The 18,380-nt window shown below is 42.7% G+C and overlaps 2 protein-coding genes across 2 annotated transcripts; one reads left to right on the forward strand and one right to left on the reverse strand.

Annotated features, from left to right (window-relative positions):
- The first annotated feature begins 557 nt into the window (after positions 1-557).
- LOC143633982 (mitogen-activated protein kinase homolog NTF6-like) lies at positions 558-3,201 on the forward strand. Its single transcript, XM_077102183.1, has 6 exons — positions 558-731; positions 1,716-1,845; positions 1,933-2,070; positions 2,160-2,492; positions 2,577-2,760; positions 2,858-3,201. Exons 1-6 carry the CDS (start codon positions 559-561, stop codon positions 3,046-3,048), a joined length of 1,149 nt encoding a protein of 382 aa, XP_076958298.1. The 5' UTR covers position 558; the 3' UTR covers positions 3,049-3,201.
- Positions 3,202-4,628: 1,427 nt separating this feature from the next.
- On the reverse strand, positions 4,629-15,914 carry LOC143633984 (enoyl-[acyl-carrier-protein] reductase, mitochondrial-like). Its single transcript, XM_077102184.1, has 9 exons — positions 15,820-15,914; positions 6,009-6,140; positions 5,770-5,913; positions 5,597-5,699; positions 5,405-5,504; positions 5,242-5,318; positions 5,075-5,153; positions 4,888-5,006; positions 4,629-4,808 (listed from the first exon to the last, which is right to left on the reverse strand). The coding sequence occupies exons 1-9, from the start codon at positions 15,863-15,865 to the stop codon at positions 4,715-4,717; spliced, it is 894 nt and encodes a 297-aa protein (XP_076958299.1). The 5' UTR covers positions 15,866-15,914; the 3' UTR covers positions 4,629-4,714.
- Between the last annotated feature and the right edge of the window lie 2,466 nt (positions 15,915-18,380).

Consider the following 18,380-nt stretch of genomic DNA (forward strand, 5'->3'; position numbering starts at 1 on the left):
GGAGCATATTAGCCGTTGGTGCAAAGTTCCCCCGATTTTTGGGTTTTCGGTTAGAGACCTTTTTGAGCTCCATAAGACTTTCAAGCTTGGAGTTGTTGAAAAAGAGGCGTTTCATGGGATAATCATAATTGCTTGTTGGAGAATTTGGAAAGCGAGAAATGAAAAAGTGTTTGAAAGAAACAAGGTTAAAGTGAAAGAGATAACTGGAGACATTAAAGCCTTTGGTTTTCTTTGGTTTAAGCATAAGCCAAAGCATAGCTCGATAGAATGCTTAAATTGGTGTAGATTCATTTTCATGTAATTTCTTTCTTTTGAGGTTGCTTCCAGGTTGTGGAGGCAGCTCGTGGGTGTGGTGTTCTTGGCTGATTTTGGTTGTTTATAAAAGTTTATAGTAACCAGATTTACTTTTGATGAAAATCAAAAACAGATAAAAAAAATATAAGGACCAAATTTATAATTTATCAAAAAAGGTTTTGTTTGCACTCCCAATTCAAAATAAAAAACCCTCCACTCTGAGCTTCGATTATTCTGATCGAATATTAATTAACAGAAGAATCAATGGAAGAAGGAGATGAATCTAAAGGTGAACCAGGAGGAGTAGTGTCAAAAGGCCTTCCGGCGTACGGCGGCAAATACATTCATTACAACGTACTCGGTAACCTATTTGAGGTCTCTTCCAAATACGCTCCTCCTATTCAACCTCTTGGCCGTGGTGCTTACGGCGTCGTCTGGTAATCGCTTTTATTTATTACCTCATCTGTTTCTTTTAATAACTTTATTATTAACGATTGATGTTCACATTACTAGATTATTAGTGTATGTATTAGTTAGGGCTTGTAATTATGTCAATTATATAATTAGATTAAAAGATATGATATCATTTGATTAGGTTTGTTTTGTTTTGTAATTATCAGCATTGTATAATTAGGTTTATACCAGCTTGATTATTTTATCAGCTGAAACTAATTAACAGCATTTAGGCCCTTTGGGACATATGGTTTAATCTGAGGTTGACCATTAGTCTAATGCTTAAAACTTATATCTTGTAAATTACTATAAAAACCTTCTTTGATAATTGTCATAAGTTGATGTTTACGGGTGCAAACGAGCACCGCTGCTCGCGAGCTACTTGGGTCGATAAAAAGCTTGAAATGAGCCAAGCCCGAATGAGGCTCATTTAGTTATCGAGTTCAAGCTCGAGCCTTGTATGAGAAGCTTGTTTAGGCTCGTCATGCCTTAACGAGCCTTGTGTATTTTCAGTTTTTCCTCTTTTGGACTTCTAGGCTAGAAGTTCTAGGTATTAAGTTAACACTTCACAACCGAGCTTGAGTCGAGATTTGGATCGTTTAAGGTACTAAACGAGCTCAAGCTGAGCTTCAGAGTTAGGCTCGTTAAAGGTTTTTATCAATATATACAAAATAATAAAAAAAATGTATTTAAATTAATAAATAAATAACAAACGATCCAAACCCGATCTTCAAAAACAGCTATCGAGCTGAGCTCGAGCCCAAGCCCACGTAAGTCAAAACGAGCCGAGCTCGGGCTCGGTTTGGCTCGTTTACGCCCCTATTGATGTTTATCTTATTTTGGTTCTGTTAATTGTGAAATGATGATTGTTGAGTATACTGACATGATGAAGGCTTTTCATTTAAATCACTGAACTTATTTTCTGTTCTCTATTGACAAGATGTAACCGCGTGTTACTGTTATTGTAGTTGTGCTAAAAACTCTGACACAAAAGAAGATGTTGCAATCAAGAAAATCGGGAATGCATTTGATAACAATATTGATGCCAAGAGGACTTTAAGGGAAATCAAACTCCTAACCCATATGGATCATGAGAATGTATTTACATCTTCACATTCATTACTTTTTCTTTATTTGATCCCATAATTTTATGTATTCATATTATCTAATACTCATATTTCATAGATCATCCAAATCAAGGATATCATTCGACCACCAAGTAAAAAGAAGTTCAAGGATGTTTACATTGTGTATGAGTTACTGGATACAGATCTTCATCAGATTATATGCTCATCTCAGGCATTAACAGATGACCACTCTCAAGTGAGCTTATGCATTTTTTTAATCTTTAGTAAACATTATATGATATGCAAGTGTTTTCTGATAATCGCATTGCACTTGGCACTTGGCAGTACTTTTTGTACCAGTTGCTTCGCGGACTAAAGTACATACACTCTGCAAATGTTTTGCACCGCGATCTAAAGCCAAGCAACTTGCTTCTGAATGCAAATTGTGATTTAAAGATTTGCGATTTTGGGCTTGCAAGGACAACATCTGAGTCAGATTTCATGACTGAATATGTGGTCACCCGGTGGTATAGAGCCCCTGAGTTGTTGCTTAATTGTACTGAGTATACTACAGCCATTGATATCTGGTCAGTTGGTTGCATTTTAATGGAGATTTCTTTGAGGGAACCTTTGTTTCCTGGTAAAGATTATGTCCAGCAATTGGTGCTTATAACTGAGGTACTGGTTTTATAACCATTTTATTCAAAGAGTTGATTATTATTATTATTGTAATAGTTGAACGTATGTTTTTAATGCATACAGCTTCTAGGTTCACCAGATGACTCGGATCTTGGATTTTTAAGAAGTGATAATGCTAGAAAGTACGTTAAACAACTACCTCGTGTACCAACTAAATCTTTTCAAGAAAAGTTTCCAGATGTGTCACCGTTAGTGTTGGATCTTGCAGAGAAGATGTTAGTTTTTGATCCGTCTAAACGCATTACTGGTAAATGTTTTTTTTTTAATTGGGATAGTGGTTAAAAGGATATTTTGGTTACTAATATTCTAATATGGTTTACACTTTGTTGACGTGTTTATTACAGTTGAAGATGCTCTTAATCACCCGTTCTTGCTAAGTCTACACGAGATAAATGAGGAGCCCATTTGTTCATCACCATTTGTGTTTGATTTTGAGCAAACAGCCTTAAGTGAGGAAGATGTAAAGGAGCTTATTTGGAAGGAAGCTTTGAAGTTTAATCCAGACAATGATGGTGATGGTGGGGTGGTGGAGTAATTTTGATTTGGAATGCTAGTAAGTTGTGCATTATGAGTTGTATATCCGTTTGGAGTGTGTATTTTCTTGGTTTGGAAAGTGTGTTACATATAATATATGACATCTATATAGAACAAGTTACATGATCCATATTCATATTTGTTAATAATCCAAGAACAAGTATTTGTTTAACTTATGTAACTATGTTGTTAAATTGTGTATAACATTTGAACATTAGAAAACATAAATGAACGTTAACGAATAACTGAAGGTTGCTTGTGTTTGATCATATGATTATGAGATTTTTTTACTTATCTTTATTTGTTTGACAAATAGGCTCATAAAAACAAAGTTATCAATTTTTCATCGAATTATCTGATTCTGTTTGTGTATAGCAACAGTGTATTTTTTTAATATTTTAATTTAATGATCTATATGATTTTTCTTCAGTTTTACTATCCTTGTGTTCAATATATGTTTTTATGCGTAATAAATTTATCATCTTTGTAAGTAAAAAAAATATATACACGTTTATAAATTATAATGCAAGTTTTGATAAACAAAATTAGTAGCATGCAAGTATGACGTTTAGACATGTGTAGTATCTAAAAATGCACATATTTCAATATTTGCAATCCTACAAAAACTGAAATCCAATTCCAAAAGATCACATATTAAATAAAAGAAAAATGATGCACACAATTCAACGATTTGTCAATCAACATCCAACGTGATCATCCTTGAACATTAACGAAAAAGAGCAACTATAGAAAAAGCGTTTTTCAGTCAACACCTAACATCATACTTGAACATTAAAGAAAAAGGATAATGACATGATATGACCTTTTAAGTTTTGAATGATCACTTCAGAATAAATTTGTTTTTAAGCTACACAAAGTAGTACCCCTTTTATATATAAATGCTAAACTATACATAAAATTCATATAATATGTTTTTTGATCAAGAAATGACTAGAGGCGATCTTCCATGTAAGGAAAATCCGAGCATGACATCACTTTACTAAGAAAACTTACTGTTTAATTGCAAAAACCATTTGAGGAAAACATTTACATGTTGACTTATCAACTTTCCGCAATTTCTTTAAATTCATATATAAATGGTATAGTTAAACTTTATAAGATGCTTAATCTTACTAAAGTAATTTTAAATAAGAAAAGATGTTTTGAGTGTAGTTTTATGAAGAAGCCGAAAAAGACTTAAGATGAAGAACAGGCGGTTCACAGCCGGACCATGGTGCGTCCAATGGCCACATTTTCGGATTTTCTCAAGAAACCCTTTCAGTTGCATAAACACTTTTAACAGGTTTAACTCATCTATTACAAACCAAACCAAGAAGTCCACAACAATCTCTAAACTCTTAAAACACAACATTTACATTAGATTGAAGATCATATGTCAGCAAACAAGGCTTTCGTGAAAAAAAAAATGTAATATCGATTCAAGCACTAATTATAGCAGTGAACAGTGATTTATACCATATTAGAGAGAAGAAAAGGATGAAATCAACTTTTAGTTGCACACCAAGATCGAGTATACATCATATCATTGTGTTTGTGTGATGTTATCTTTCTTACCATAAAATTTATGTTTGATCACCATTCATAATATCTTTTGTAAATACTGAAGAGAAGATACAAAGAGTCACATACATGAAGCCAAACCGAAATTAGAACTTAATGACTTGCTTAGGCTGGCTTCCAAGCTTTCCAAGTGACTTGTCTAATGCTGTGTGAAATTCACTGAATGGAGCAACCTCCATGCTGCAAAAAAACAAACAATCATGTATCAAAGTACAAATCACAACTAAAATATGTGTTTTTTTAATGTTAAGTGACTAACTCGTATTTCAATTTCCCTTCAAGAATCAAGCCCAAAAGATAATCCAACATTTCTCTGCACTCTTCATTTTTATCTGGACCCAACCAATTTTGTAAGTAGAATCCTGTTAAAATAAGCTCCTGCAAGAAAATGAATTATGAGGATAAACATTTTTTATATTTTAATTGTTTACAAATCGGATACGTACTTTAAATATGAAGGATGAAGTTGATACAGTTACAGGCTTCTTAGCCATACCACCATAAGTCACCATCGTTCCGCCCTGCCTGAAGCCATTATTAGTGATCTAATTATAGTAACACATTATAATGAGATATAGTAACGTATGTATAACACTTAATGTCTTAATCCCACCTTAAGAATTTTAGAACCAGTGAAGCAGCGTTACCACCAACGCAGTTAAATCCTAGAGCAGGTTCTGGTATATTATCCTACAACAAGAATTGTAAGTGTGACAAATAATATAACAAGATGTGTAGACTAATAACTTTCAAATTAGTTTGAAATAAAAACATACCAAAAGACTTTTCACATTTTTAACATCGAGTTGGCTCTCGGTATACACTTCATCAGCACCAAGTTTCTTGAGTTTCTCTTTTGCTTCATCTGAGCCGGGCCTACAAGTCAACAGAATCCATAATTAAGTTAAACTAACAAGTAACAACTGAATCTAACTTTAGGTACAAAAAGAAATATATTATTTATTGACCTGTCCCTTATAATATTAATGGTATGGACGCCACGAAGTTTAGCGAGCTGAATGACACATTGGCCAACCATACTAGTTGCTCCATTTTTCACGACTGAATCCCCTGTTCATTTATACTTTATAAACTTCAAAATTCAAGTTCTCAGGTGAAAGCATACTAGACATTTTAGCACCTGATTTAAGATCCACAAAGTCTTCTAACATGCATAGAGCAGTCAAAGGATTAATTGTCACCGTGGCGGCGTATTCCACTGGTGTGTCTTTATCAAGTTTGTGCCACAAAGTTTTGTCTTTAACAACATGTGTCTGCCATGTACCTAGGAAGATATTAAATAACAAATCAAATAATAACAATATGATAGATAATAATTAATAAACTAGGTTAACAAGAACTAAAGATTATGGAATTCACCAGGTGATGGCGGAGACACCATCACTAAATCGCCCGGTGAAAGCGCATGTACTGCTGAGCCTACAGAGTGTACGATTCCGGCACCCTCATATCCTGCAACAGCAGGCAGCGGCGGCCTCACAGGGTACACGCCTACAAAAACAAAAGCACATACATTACAACAATCATAATTATGAGTGTTAGACCGTTAGTTATATATAGGGGCATTATTGTCCATTAGTATAAACAGTTTGTTAGAGAATTTGTTAGGCTGCTCGTTGTGGTCTCAAGTGGGAGACGCCATCCGAGCACCTCACTCGTTAAAGGGGTGCCAAACCACAACGCTCGAATTATAACTCCAGCGCCAAACCATTTTTCGCCATCTAGCGCCATTCCAATGACAGCGCGCCCTCTTGGTAGGTGGGTCCACTTCAAACAATCAATCCTTTTTTCTTTTGTTTTTTTTTTAAAAAATACATATTTAAACCTAGTTAACCCACAACGCGTAAATTAGCAGGTGGCTAGTTATTGCCCCACTGCCTATGCCTACGTGTTTGAAGAGGTAGGTCCCAGCAGAGCCCAGTTGGACCCGCAAGACTCACCTTAAACAGGGACGTCTGCGCAGAGACCAACTGGATCCGCAGGACCAACCATGCTCAGAGAAGTGACGTCCTTACGCGCAGTATGCAAGCTGGTCCCGCAGGAAATGCCTCCCATGGTGAAGGACTCCGCCTGTTCCCGCAGCCTCGGATACAAGCCATGAGGGAAGGCCACCCGCGCAGCATGGCTACACGCACTAGGCACTTAACTCTCCCCAGTGTCACCTGAAGGAATGAGCAAAGGCGGGAGGGGGAAAACTCCCGCCTAAATGAGCCAGTCCGTATGATGGAGGATCTTTTGTGTGATACCTGACGAGGTACAGACAAAAGATCTGACCAAGAATGCGACAGCTCACTGACAGCAGCATGGCAGACAGCACGCCACAGCACTGTGACCAATAGCCGCCGCCTACCCACCAACTCCTGCCATACCACGTGCCTAGCCTGTAGTTGGCAGAAGAGGAAGAGTGCACGACACGCCTGCTCTGTGTCAGCCGCTACCTATCCACCACTCACAGGCAGGGCACGTGCATAGGTTACAGTTGGTAGCGTGTTGGGCCGGCTAAACCCCTTGGAAACCTACCTTCGGCTATAAATACCACAAATGGTATGATCATATCTTACTACATTATCATCATATTATACCTGATATCTGCTCTAGCAATCTCTTAATATACTTTTATATTTAAAGAGCAATCTAGTCTGATTCTCACACCGGAGGGTGGTCACAAGGAGGAACCCCCCCCCTTCTCAGTGACGAGCTCACGGTGTCTGTTTTGCAGGTTATCAGAAGAACCATCTTCCAAGGGTCTAACCCCTCGTGGGAAACATCTCTCCAACCCCCAGGTTACCAGTAATCTGTCTGGGGTCTGGTTAGTGTTTCTTCATTGGCGCCATCCGTGCATAAAGCTAGAACTACAATTTTCTCCAGTTTTTTCAAAACTTTATACAAAAGATGGTTAGAGAAATTCCGGTAACCACAACCCCAGCTATTGGGGGGAATACCGGCAACACAGTTTTTACAAACACTACTCCGGCTACCGAAGCCGGAGCAAGTGAAGTAAATTTTACGAACACTACCCCACTTACTAAAGCAGGGGCAAGTGCAGTAAATGACCGCCTACTGGGATCCACCGATACCCAGTTTGAAAAACGAAGACTCCCCCGCCAGACTCTCGACGAAGTCAAGGCATGGGCGGAGGCACGACAAAAGGAATTCCAGGCTGAGTTGAACGAACGCTTGCGTTCCGTGCAACAGGCCGACGAATTCGAATACTGGGAGGATGACTCGGAGGAATCCGACTCCGACGCGAACCCTCGTCATAAGGCAAAAGGGAAGCGTAAAGAAACGGAAACCCAACCGAAAAGGCATTTTGGACAAGCCTTCAAACCAAAAAGCATAGATGGAAGTCCACGAGACTTCTCTAAAACGTTCAGACCAAACGTTACAAATGCAGGAACGTCCAAATTTGCACGGGACATTGCTGAAGCAATTGCCCCGAAGAGTGCTAAACAAATGCCTAACATAGGCACATATGACGGCCTATCTGATCCAGACGACCATTTGAACAGGTTCATAGCGGGGGCAACCGTTAGCAATTGGACGGAACCCACGTGGTGTTACATGTTCCAAATGACGCTGGTGGGGGCTGCTAGGGCTTGGTTTGATCGTTTACCGGTTAACCACATTTACGACTGGGCAGACTTCCAGCAGAAGTTTAGCCAACACTTCAGCCAGCAGCGAAAGTATACCGAGGAGCAATGGACAATCCTCAAATGCACACGGGAAGAAGATGAATCTCTGCCAAACTTCATCACTCGCTTCAACTCAAAGAAGTTAAGTTTGGGCAATATCAGCGAGGATCTTGTTCGCGCAGCCTTCATCCAGGGCGCGCAGGACCCAGAGCTTATCCGGACCCTAACGGGTAAAGATGGAATGCCATCCACATGGGATGGCATCATGACAGCAGCCAAACGCTATGCGGAAACGGAGAAGCAACTGGGTAGAGACCTTCCGCAGAGCACAAACCTTTACACCCAGAGGACGAGAGAGGACAACGTCCTCACCGCCCGATTGAACAAAAAACGGAAGCAAGGCATTTGGCAGTCAAGGGTAAACTTTGACACCTCATCCGGCTTACAGCACCGATTGGGTGAAAGGGATAATGTAAAGCCGCACCGGAACCCCAGATGGACGCCACTTACCAAAAGCGTCACTGACATATTTGCTACTGAAGAGCTCCCATGGCCAAAGCCTCCAGAAATCCGACATCGTCACGATGCTGATCGGAGCAAGTACTGTGACTATCACAGAACAAAAGGCCACAACACTGAAGAATGCATAGACGTAAAAGACATGGTCGAAACATTCGTCAGAGATGGGACGCTCGCGCACCTCGTGGCGAAATAAAAGCTAAGCAGGCAGGCAGGTGCGTGTGGAACCACGGCTGGGGTAAACACGAATAAAAAATCAGCTTCAATAGAGACTACATGCTGCGTAAAGAACGAGATCCCGAAACAGGTGCGTGTCGGCTCGATGGCGCTCCCATCCCAACAACATGGAAGGGAGCTCATTTACACAGTTTGCATGTAAATCAATTCCAATTTGTAAAGAAAAGGCCAAGAGCCACTTCTAATGGAAATGATTCTCTCTAGAACATCGAAGCTGATGATTTTACATTTATACTTTTCTGGACACTAATATGCCGGTTTTCACCGCATAATTACGTGAAGTCATTGCATGGGAAGGCGGTCCTACCCGCACGAACCCAATAACGTGACAAACCTTCACGCAGGTCAGTTGAAGGGGAAAAAGTTCAGCACCCAAAAATGAAAGTGCCGGTCTATCCGCATGAATCATTAAGGAAACTGAATAATAACCTGTCAACAACCGCGCGTCGAACGGTTAAAACTATCCAACACTGGACGACATTCACATTACGTGAAGTCGTTGCGTGGGAAGGCGGTCTTACCCGCACGAACCCAATAACGTGGCAAACCTTCACGCAGGTCAGTTGAAGGAGTTCATCCCATTAAATGAAAGTGCCGGTCTATCCCGCATGAATCATTCGAGGGAACTGCACCAACAACCGCGCGTCGAACGGTTCAAAACAAAATTCTTAAAAAGATGAGAAAAACCTACACGCAGGTCAGATAAGGGTAAAGTCTTGCCATCCTACTAAGTGCAAGTGACGGTTCTACCCGCACAATCACGAAAGGGGAAGCAAAACTTCACACCTATTATCAACCACGTTCAAAGGTTAACTTATCCTCAAAAGGTAAGAGAAACCTACACGCAGGTCAGATAAGGGTAAAGTTTTGCCATCCTACTAAGTGCAAGTGACGGTTTTACCCGCACAATCACGAAAGGGGAAGCAAAACTTCACACCTATTATCAACCACGTTCAAAGGTTAACTTATCCTCAAAAGGTAAGAGAAACCTACACGCAGGTCAGATAAGGGTAAAGTCTTGTCATCCTACTAAGTACAAGTGACGGTTCTACCCGCACAATCACGAAAGAGGAAGCAAAACTTCACACCTATTATCAACCACGTTCAAAGGTTATTATTCTGAACACTTGGAAAATTGCTAATTTAAACTAAGTATGCAAGTCATAAGTTTATAAAGCAAGGAACCCAAATAAGGAAATAACAATCTTATACGCAAAAAGATTAATATTTCAATGATATATTACAACAGTGGCCGGGTAACTACCCGCCTAAAAGAAATCTATACAAAGCTAAGTCTATCCTAGCGGTGGGAAGAGATCTTCAGGATCAGGCTTCAGGGCCACCTCCGCTTGGACCAGCACCGTCAGAGTGCGGCTGCCCAAGGAAAGCCTTAAGGATGTTGAGCCCATCATCAGCAGCAGCAGCTTCATTCACCTTCTCCACCACTGGATGCGGGAAGGCAGCATACTGGTTCACAGCTTGGTCATAAGCAGCTTCAGTATTAACATTGAATAAAGGGAAGTTGGAGGGCGGAAAGCCTCTCTCAGCAAACCCTAGACCAAGCAGGAAGCCAGTCTTCTCCCCATCCTCATGAGAAGCGTTGAGGGCTGCGCTCATCGCATCGTCATAAGAGGTCTCTGAAAGGACCCGACGCACAACCTACAAAAGAAAATTACAAGTTAGAACATTTTCTAATTAACAAGCAGAAAGAGTAAAAAAAAAAAAAAAAAAAAAAAAAAAAAAAAAAAAAAAAAGGGATACCTGAGGCAACGCTTCTCGAAGCAGCCATTGGAGGGTAGCTTGACTTTCTTTGTAAGCACGTTCGGCTCCGCTTTTATCAAGGTTGGCAAGTTGAACTTCCTTGGCGGCAGCTTCTTCGACGCTTTTGAGTTTCCTTTCAGTACGGTCAAGCACCCCCCTCTGGTCAAGGATCTCCTGCAGCTTCTTGGCATCTTCCATTGCCAAGGCGTCATGAGCATGCTGAAGAGCCTTTAATTTGCATTTAAGCTGCTCATTCTCTTCGCGAAGTGGCTCAGCAACAGCTTCAGCCTTGGCAGCCCTCTCAGTTGAGTTTCGCGCAGTCTCCTTGGCCAGCCGAAGCTGTTCATTCACAGCTTGGGCAGCCTTGGAACGGGCCTCGAGTCGCGCCTGGACTTCAACCTCGAGGGCCTTGAATGCCTTCTCCTTCTCGGCTGCGGCAGCGGCCAACTGCCGGTTCTCCTCCCGAAGAGCCCGCGCTTCAGATATATCTTTGGCGCGAGCTGGTTTTAACTTGTCGTTTTCACGACAAAGCAGCTCGACGCGGGGCTGCGTTCGGGCCTGGAGAACCCGAAGCTCATTGGTTAGCCTACCCTCTTGGTAGCTAGCCATGGCTTCCCCCAACGCACCATGAGGAGCAGCGTGGCGAGCCCAGTCCACGCACTCCACAGGGGTGCGAAGGGTTGTTCCTCGGCGTATGTTCCATCTTGGAACATACACTTCATTGGAATCCGACACTGCAAAAGAAACAAAAGCAGTTAGGAAAAGATGATAAAAATATGTAAGGGAAAAAGAACCCTACGTACCTGTAGGGTCAATAACAGGCCGATAGCCGCCAAACCCATCACCTGAACCTAAAGGAAATCCATCCAACAGGTCAGGCAGACGGGAAGGTGGCATAGATCGGCGGGAAGCCTGGCGCATACCTGATGGTCCGGCCGTCGGTGCCGGTGGCGCAGGTATAGTGGCAGCCGCTGTGGCAGCAATGGTTGGCGCCACCTCCTCAGCAACAGTAACCGCCGGCTCCGTGAAAGATGCTGTAAAAATTGCACTCACGGCCGGCGGAGACACCTCAGCTGGAACAGCCTCAGGAAGGCTGGAACCAGCGGAAGCAGGCGTAGACGCCTGGGTCGACGCCTCGGGAAGGCTGACCGAGCCTACCGTCATTGGCGGGGGAATACTTGCTCCAACTCCACCCTGGAATGCGTCAACATCCACACCTGCACAAGCAAAAGTGTTAGAAATTTATTTGAAACAACAAATCTAGACAAGAATTATGGGGGTACTCACGGGGTTTCTTGAGCTTGAACGCACGGACGAGCGGGGGCGAACCCGATGGTGCCGGCCTCTTGACACCGGCAACCGTCGTCGTCACTGCCTCCCCGGAGGTAACAGCTACAGCCTCCGGAACGGTGGTCTCCTCACCACCGGGCTTCCCCGCCACCTCTGCATTATCTGACTCCGAGTCAGATAGGACTACCGGGTCGGCCGTAGAGGCCACCCTCTCCTTGCCTTTCCCGACGGCAGCCTTTTTCTTCCGCACCAGTGGAGGACCTTCTGCGGATTCCTCAGAAGAAGAAATGTCAACTCCAGCAGCAGGCACAGCATTGAGAGGTTCAGGGTAGAAGATAGGCTTACCTGGCCGTCGGTGGTTCAGGATCTCTTGGCCTGGCGGGTAAACCTCCACGAACCGACCCGCGGTCTGCTCTAAGATGGGCAACTCGTTCTCGTCCAGAGCACGAGTACCCATCCGCGCGGGACCATCTTCCTCCCGCGGGTTCAGGAGCGACTGAAGATCGTTCCCCTCTGAAATCAACAAGAAAGTTAGTAAAAATCGAAGTCAGCAAAATGAAACAAGACGTACCATAAGGGACAGAGTTCGAACCATATTCAAGGACGATCGGAACCTTATCCGCATTCGCCGCCTTCCACACCCGGCTCATCCCCAACATCACCATCGCCGACTCCGGAAAACGGAAAACCGGGGACTGGACCCGGGAAATCTTCGAGAACCATTCCGCCTCCTCGTAGTTGAGGGCGGGAAGGTTCGGAAGCGCCTGGCCATTCTTGAACTTCATGGCGATGGGGATGGCGCGAGCGGATATGAAGAAGAACTCTCTTCTCCATGAGCGAAGACTCCGCTCGGTGGTACAAATCTTTAAACCCTTGATACGGGTTGTAAGAGTGTACCACCCTTGGATGCACCTCCATGTATAGAAGGTCATCAGGCGGTCAACGAGGGGCTCAAGGCCCAGTATCCGGCACACCCACTCAAAGTGCCGGACCTTGGCAATGGCCATGGGGTGCACCTCTGTCAGGTGCACACCGTGCCTCTCTAGTACACGGTACACAAACTTTGTCAACGGAAACCTAAGGTTTCCGTAGACAAAGAATGCAGCATAAACCCCGATCTTGCCACTAGGGGCATCGTACACAGTATGGTGGGGTCCAGGAAACTCAGGCTCGAGAGACTCGAGCATGAACTTCCTGACGATATACTGGTACAGATCGACAGGAAGAGAGCACTGGCATTCGCCAGCAGTCCTCTGGTCATCAGCATCATGAGAAGACATGGTGGAAGAAAGACGAAAAAGAGATTTCAGGGTAATGCTTTACTGAACAGAAAAATTCGCCGGAAATTACTTGAGAAGAAGAGATGAAAGTGGAAAGTGTGGATTGCAAATAACCCTCCCCCCCTTTATATAGTAATCGCAATTAATGCGGTGAATTTAATGCGGAGGAGAGAGAAATCAAATGTGCAATGAAACTATGACACGTGGCAAAAAGCAGACTGGCAACAGCTGTTGACAGGACGTGTGCCAGTAATTTCGCGGCCACGCGCCCGAAAAATCGCGCCCACGCGCCTGAAAAAGCGTCTGGAATGACCATATAATGTCACGTCACCATAACTTCCTGCACGTCCTGACACAGTCAGAAGAAACCGTCGCGCGACGTTTCAGAGGTTTGGACTGTTCCTATCTTTCCACCAACCTTTCGAATTTCAAAATTCAAAATTTAAAAAAAAAAGAAGCGGGAAAATACCCCCTTTCCTTGGCGAACAAGTAACCATAAGACGGATGCGGGTACAGTGTTAAGGCAAAACCCTTCACATACCTAGCACCCGCAGGGAATTGAAGCCAAGAAAACCTTGGCGAACAAGTAACCATAAGACGGATGCGGGTACAGTGTTAAGGCAAAACCCTTCACATACCTAGCACCCGCAGGGAATTGAAGCCAAGAAAACCTTGGCGAACAAGTAACCATAAGACGGATGCGGGTACAGTGTTAAGGCAAAACCCTTCACATACCTAGCACCCGCAGGGAATTGAAGCCAAGTACCTCGGCAACCAAGTAACTATAAGACAGGTGCGGGTACAGTGTAAAGGCAAAACCCTTCACATACCTAGCACCCGCAGGGAATTGACGCCAGGAATACCTTGGAAGTAAAGTAACCGTAAGACGAGCGCAGGTACAGTGTTAAGGCAAAACCCTTCACATACCTAGCGCTCCGCTGGGAATTGAAACCAAGAAGGATCTTCTGGGCAATGCTTGCGGAAAAGGAAATAACATCCCCGCATAGCGGGAACGTCGAGAACTACGTTGTTTGAAGCTCCAGGATGGAATTGGTGGTTTTAACATAATTGATCACTATGTTCAAAACTACCAAAACCTCATGGAGAATCCACACAACTGGGACTCAATGCTCCTGACCTGCGAGGAGGTTACAGACCTACCCGCATCATACCCAAAGACCAAGCAGGAAACTCGGGCATTTCTGCAAGTGACAAGGACTTCCCATGGAAAACCTTACAAAACCCTTTTCAAAACCCTTTTAAGTCCAAAAGTTCACCTCACTTTATTAAACACGCATGAGAAGAACATTGGACTGGGGGGACTTGAAGAGGTAGGTCCCAGCAGAGCCCAGTTGGACCCGCAAGACTCACCTTAAACAGGGACGTCTGCGCAGAGACCAACTGGATCCGCAGGACCAACCATGCTCAGAGAAGTGACGTCCTTACGCGCAGTATGCAAGCTGGTCCCGCAGGAAATGCCTCCCATGGTGAAGGACTCCGCCTGTTCCCGCAGCCTCGGATACAAGCCATGAGGGAAGGCCACCCGCGCAGCATGGCTACACGCACTAGGCACTTAACTCTCCCCAGTGTCACCTGAAGGAATGAGCAAAGGCGGGAGGGGGAAAACTCCCGCCTAAATGAGCCAGTCCGTATGATGGAGGATCTTTTGTGTGATACCTGACGAGGTACAGACAAAAGATCTGACCAAGAATGCGACAGCTCACTGACAGCAGCATGGCAGACAGCACGCCACAGCACTGTGACCAATAGCCGCCGCCTACCCACCAACTCCTGCCATACCACGTGCCTAGCCTGTAGTTGGCAGAAGAGGAAGAGTGCACGACACGCCTGCTCTGTGTCAGCCGCTACCTATCCACCACTCACAGGCAGGGCACGTGCATAGGTTACAGTTGGTAGCGTGTTGGGCCGGCTAAACCCCTTGGAAACCTACCTTCGGCTATAAATACCACAAATGGTATGATCATATCTTACTACATTATCATCATATTATACCTGATATCTGCTCTAGCAATCTCTTAATATACTTTTATATTTAAAGAGCAATCTAGTCTGATTCTCACACCGGAGGATGGTCACAAGGAGGAACCCCCCCCCCCCTTCTCAGTGACGAGCTCACGGTGTCTGTTTTGCAGGTTATCAGAAGAACCATCTTCCAAGGGTCTAACCCCTCGTGGGAAACATCTCTCCAACCCCCAGGTTACCAGTAATCTGTCTGGGGTCTGGTTAGTGTTTCTTCAGTGTTAGTAATGTGGTGCGTTGCTAGTTATCTCACGCGACACAGCCTTAGAGATATTGTTTTGTATAGATTCATTTGATCAATGAGATTTATAGTATATGTATTATCAATTTATCATATGATAATGAGTAATTAAGTAAATTTACACACACAATTCCAAAGGATGAGATCAATAGATGTGATTTAAAACAAACCTTGAATTCGGTTAATATCGGACGGATTGATCGGAGAAGCAAGCATTTTAACACAAACGTTGTTTGCTTTAATTTCAACTGGCGGAAGCTCGATTATTCTGCAAACAAGTTTAACAAAACTCAGTAACTGTTAATTGTAATTTTAATAGCAAGTAGATTAAGATTTAAGAAAACAGAGAGCGAGTATGACTTGGTGACGGTATCTGGAGAGCCGTGGTTCTCGTAGAAGACCGCCGTGGACGGCGGTGACATGAGGGCGGAGAAAGCCCTGACCTTGCCGGAGAGAATGAATGGGTTTTAGAGTGAGAAGCCTCGCACACGCCATTGCTGTCGAGCTCAGCTTGTCACTATTCTGTATTCAGGTTTCCGATCGATACGCTTTGCCGTTGACTTTTTGTTTTGGTTTATGACTGACTATGCCATTGGCCGTTGACATCTTATTTTATTTTATTATTGAGTACTCGGTTAACTACTTTTTTTTATAGGTATGCCAACTTACCATCACCTCATTTGCTCATAATGGCATGCCTCTAATAACACCAGAGTAACCACCCTTATGATTTTTACCCCTGTTTTCGCCACCTACGATCATGTCATGAACTTCTACAATGATTGTGTCGAGTTTGTCTGTCTTAGCATTGAGGCCATCCAACGCACGCCACAAGCTATCAACTCGAGGATCTCCAATGCAACAACATTGAGGTTAATTCACTCCAACATCATGTGCCATCAAAAATTAAATATTTCTAGCAAATGTTTAGATAAGACCAATGTGGGAAAAATATTATTATGATATATAAATAGTTGTCTTAATTATTTCATACTGGTCTTTATTTATAGGTTATACTACTAGCTTAGAGGGGGCGGGCACATCGTGAGGAGCTCCCATCACGCGTGATGGCTCACCGCACACCGCCACCGGTCATTGCTCACGCGTGGAAGGGGTTGGTTGCTGATAACCATCACACAAGTGAGGGGGTGGAAATTGAGGAAAATGGAACGTTAGAGGGGAGGAGCCGTTGGAGGGGAGAGTGTTTGGCCGAAAAAAATGGTTGGTTGGTTAGTGTTTGGTCGGAAAAAAGGTCTGTTCCAGTGATTTTTTCTTACCGGAGCTCCGGTGATGAACGAATCTGGTGCATGATGAACAGATCTGGTGGTTGGTGGTGTCGTCGGGTACGGATCTGGTGGTTGGTTGGTTGGTGTTTGGCCGGAAAAAGGTCTGGTGATATGGGGTGAAGGTGGATTTAGGGTTTTGAGGGTGCTTAGGAAGTGGGTTTTGGTTGGATTCATTTGAGTGAAACCGGTGAAGGTGGGATGAAGGTGGCCGGAAAAAGGTCCGGTGAAGGTGGGATGAAGGTGGTCGGAAAAAGGTCCATCACACCACACCACCACCCCTACCAAATTCCATCAAAATGTGATGGATTTGGGGTTGATGATGTGGCCCAATTTGATTGAGTGGGGTGTGTGAGGAGATTTGCACCACCCCTCCCCCCTTACACATTACACTCTCTTAAAAGTAAACGGTTGTAATAATTAAAGACATAATTACATAAATGACAAAGAACATAACCAAAGTTTTAATTTCGATCAGTGTTATACAATTTAGCTAGACCAAGTAATTTAAACTATTCAAATTTAAACCAAATTATTAAAAATATACTCTACGTTATTTATTTATTTATTTATTGAGTTATTGGCCCCCTTTACCACACTTCTTTCACATTTCCATCGGTTTAGATATGAGTCGACAATTTGTCTAATATGTCGCGCATCAACGTATCATATGTCAGTTTTTGATTTGTCTCAAGTTTTTTTCATAAGATTTATTAAATGTTAGACTTGATGCTAGTGGTGTCTAAAGAGATTACACATCTATTTTCCACTCTTGATGTATAGTTTTGAAAATTTGATTTTGAATGTCTATTTTAGAGTTAACTAATCAACTTATTTATTTATTTTATTTAGATACGATTTTATATAACGTTCTTATAATGCATTTCATTTTCATTTGTTTTTTTAAGTTATTTATATATTTAATTTTATTATTATATTTCAAACAAATGAATTAATCATTTTTGGTGTGTAATCATGTATAACGTGAAGCTAACTCACTTGACAGAAACACTTGTCTTTTAAAAGGGAGGTCCCATGTTTAAACCTAGGTAAATGTGTAGTTTAGATTCATTGATGTAATAGAGTATGAATAATATTTGTTGTTAAAAAAAAGGTGTGTAATTAGGTTGAGGTGAGCTAAGCCGGGCTTGATCTTGCCTATGCTCAAACTCGGCTTATCTAACTTGAGTGATAGCGAGCTCGGCTCATATGTAGATAGATTTGCATTTAGACTTTTAAAATATATTAGATACCATATGTTATTTAAGAAAAACTTATAATGAGAAAGGGATTAGTCGAATAGTAATATTAACATTTCAACAAACACCTTGTCTACACGATTCTCGTTCATCTGAACCCTCAAAACAAATCGGACGGCTGGAATTAAAACTTACACCAACACCAGCTTAACTCACTAGCTTGCTTCATCCGGTCACGTGCTATCACGT

Source organism: Bidens hawaiensis, unplaced genomic scaffold (genome assembly GCF_021521415.1).
Source record: "Bidens hawaiensis isolate Kalapana, Puna unplaced genomic scaffold, B.hawaiensis_p1.1 tig00006961_1, whole genome shotgun sequence".
NCBI classification, from domain to species: domain Eukaryota; kingdom Viridiplantae; phylum Streptophyta; class Magnoliopsida; order Asterales; family Asteraceae; genus Bidens; species Bidens hawaiensis.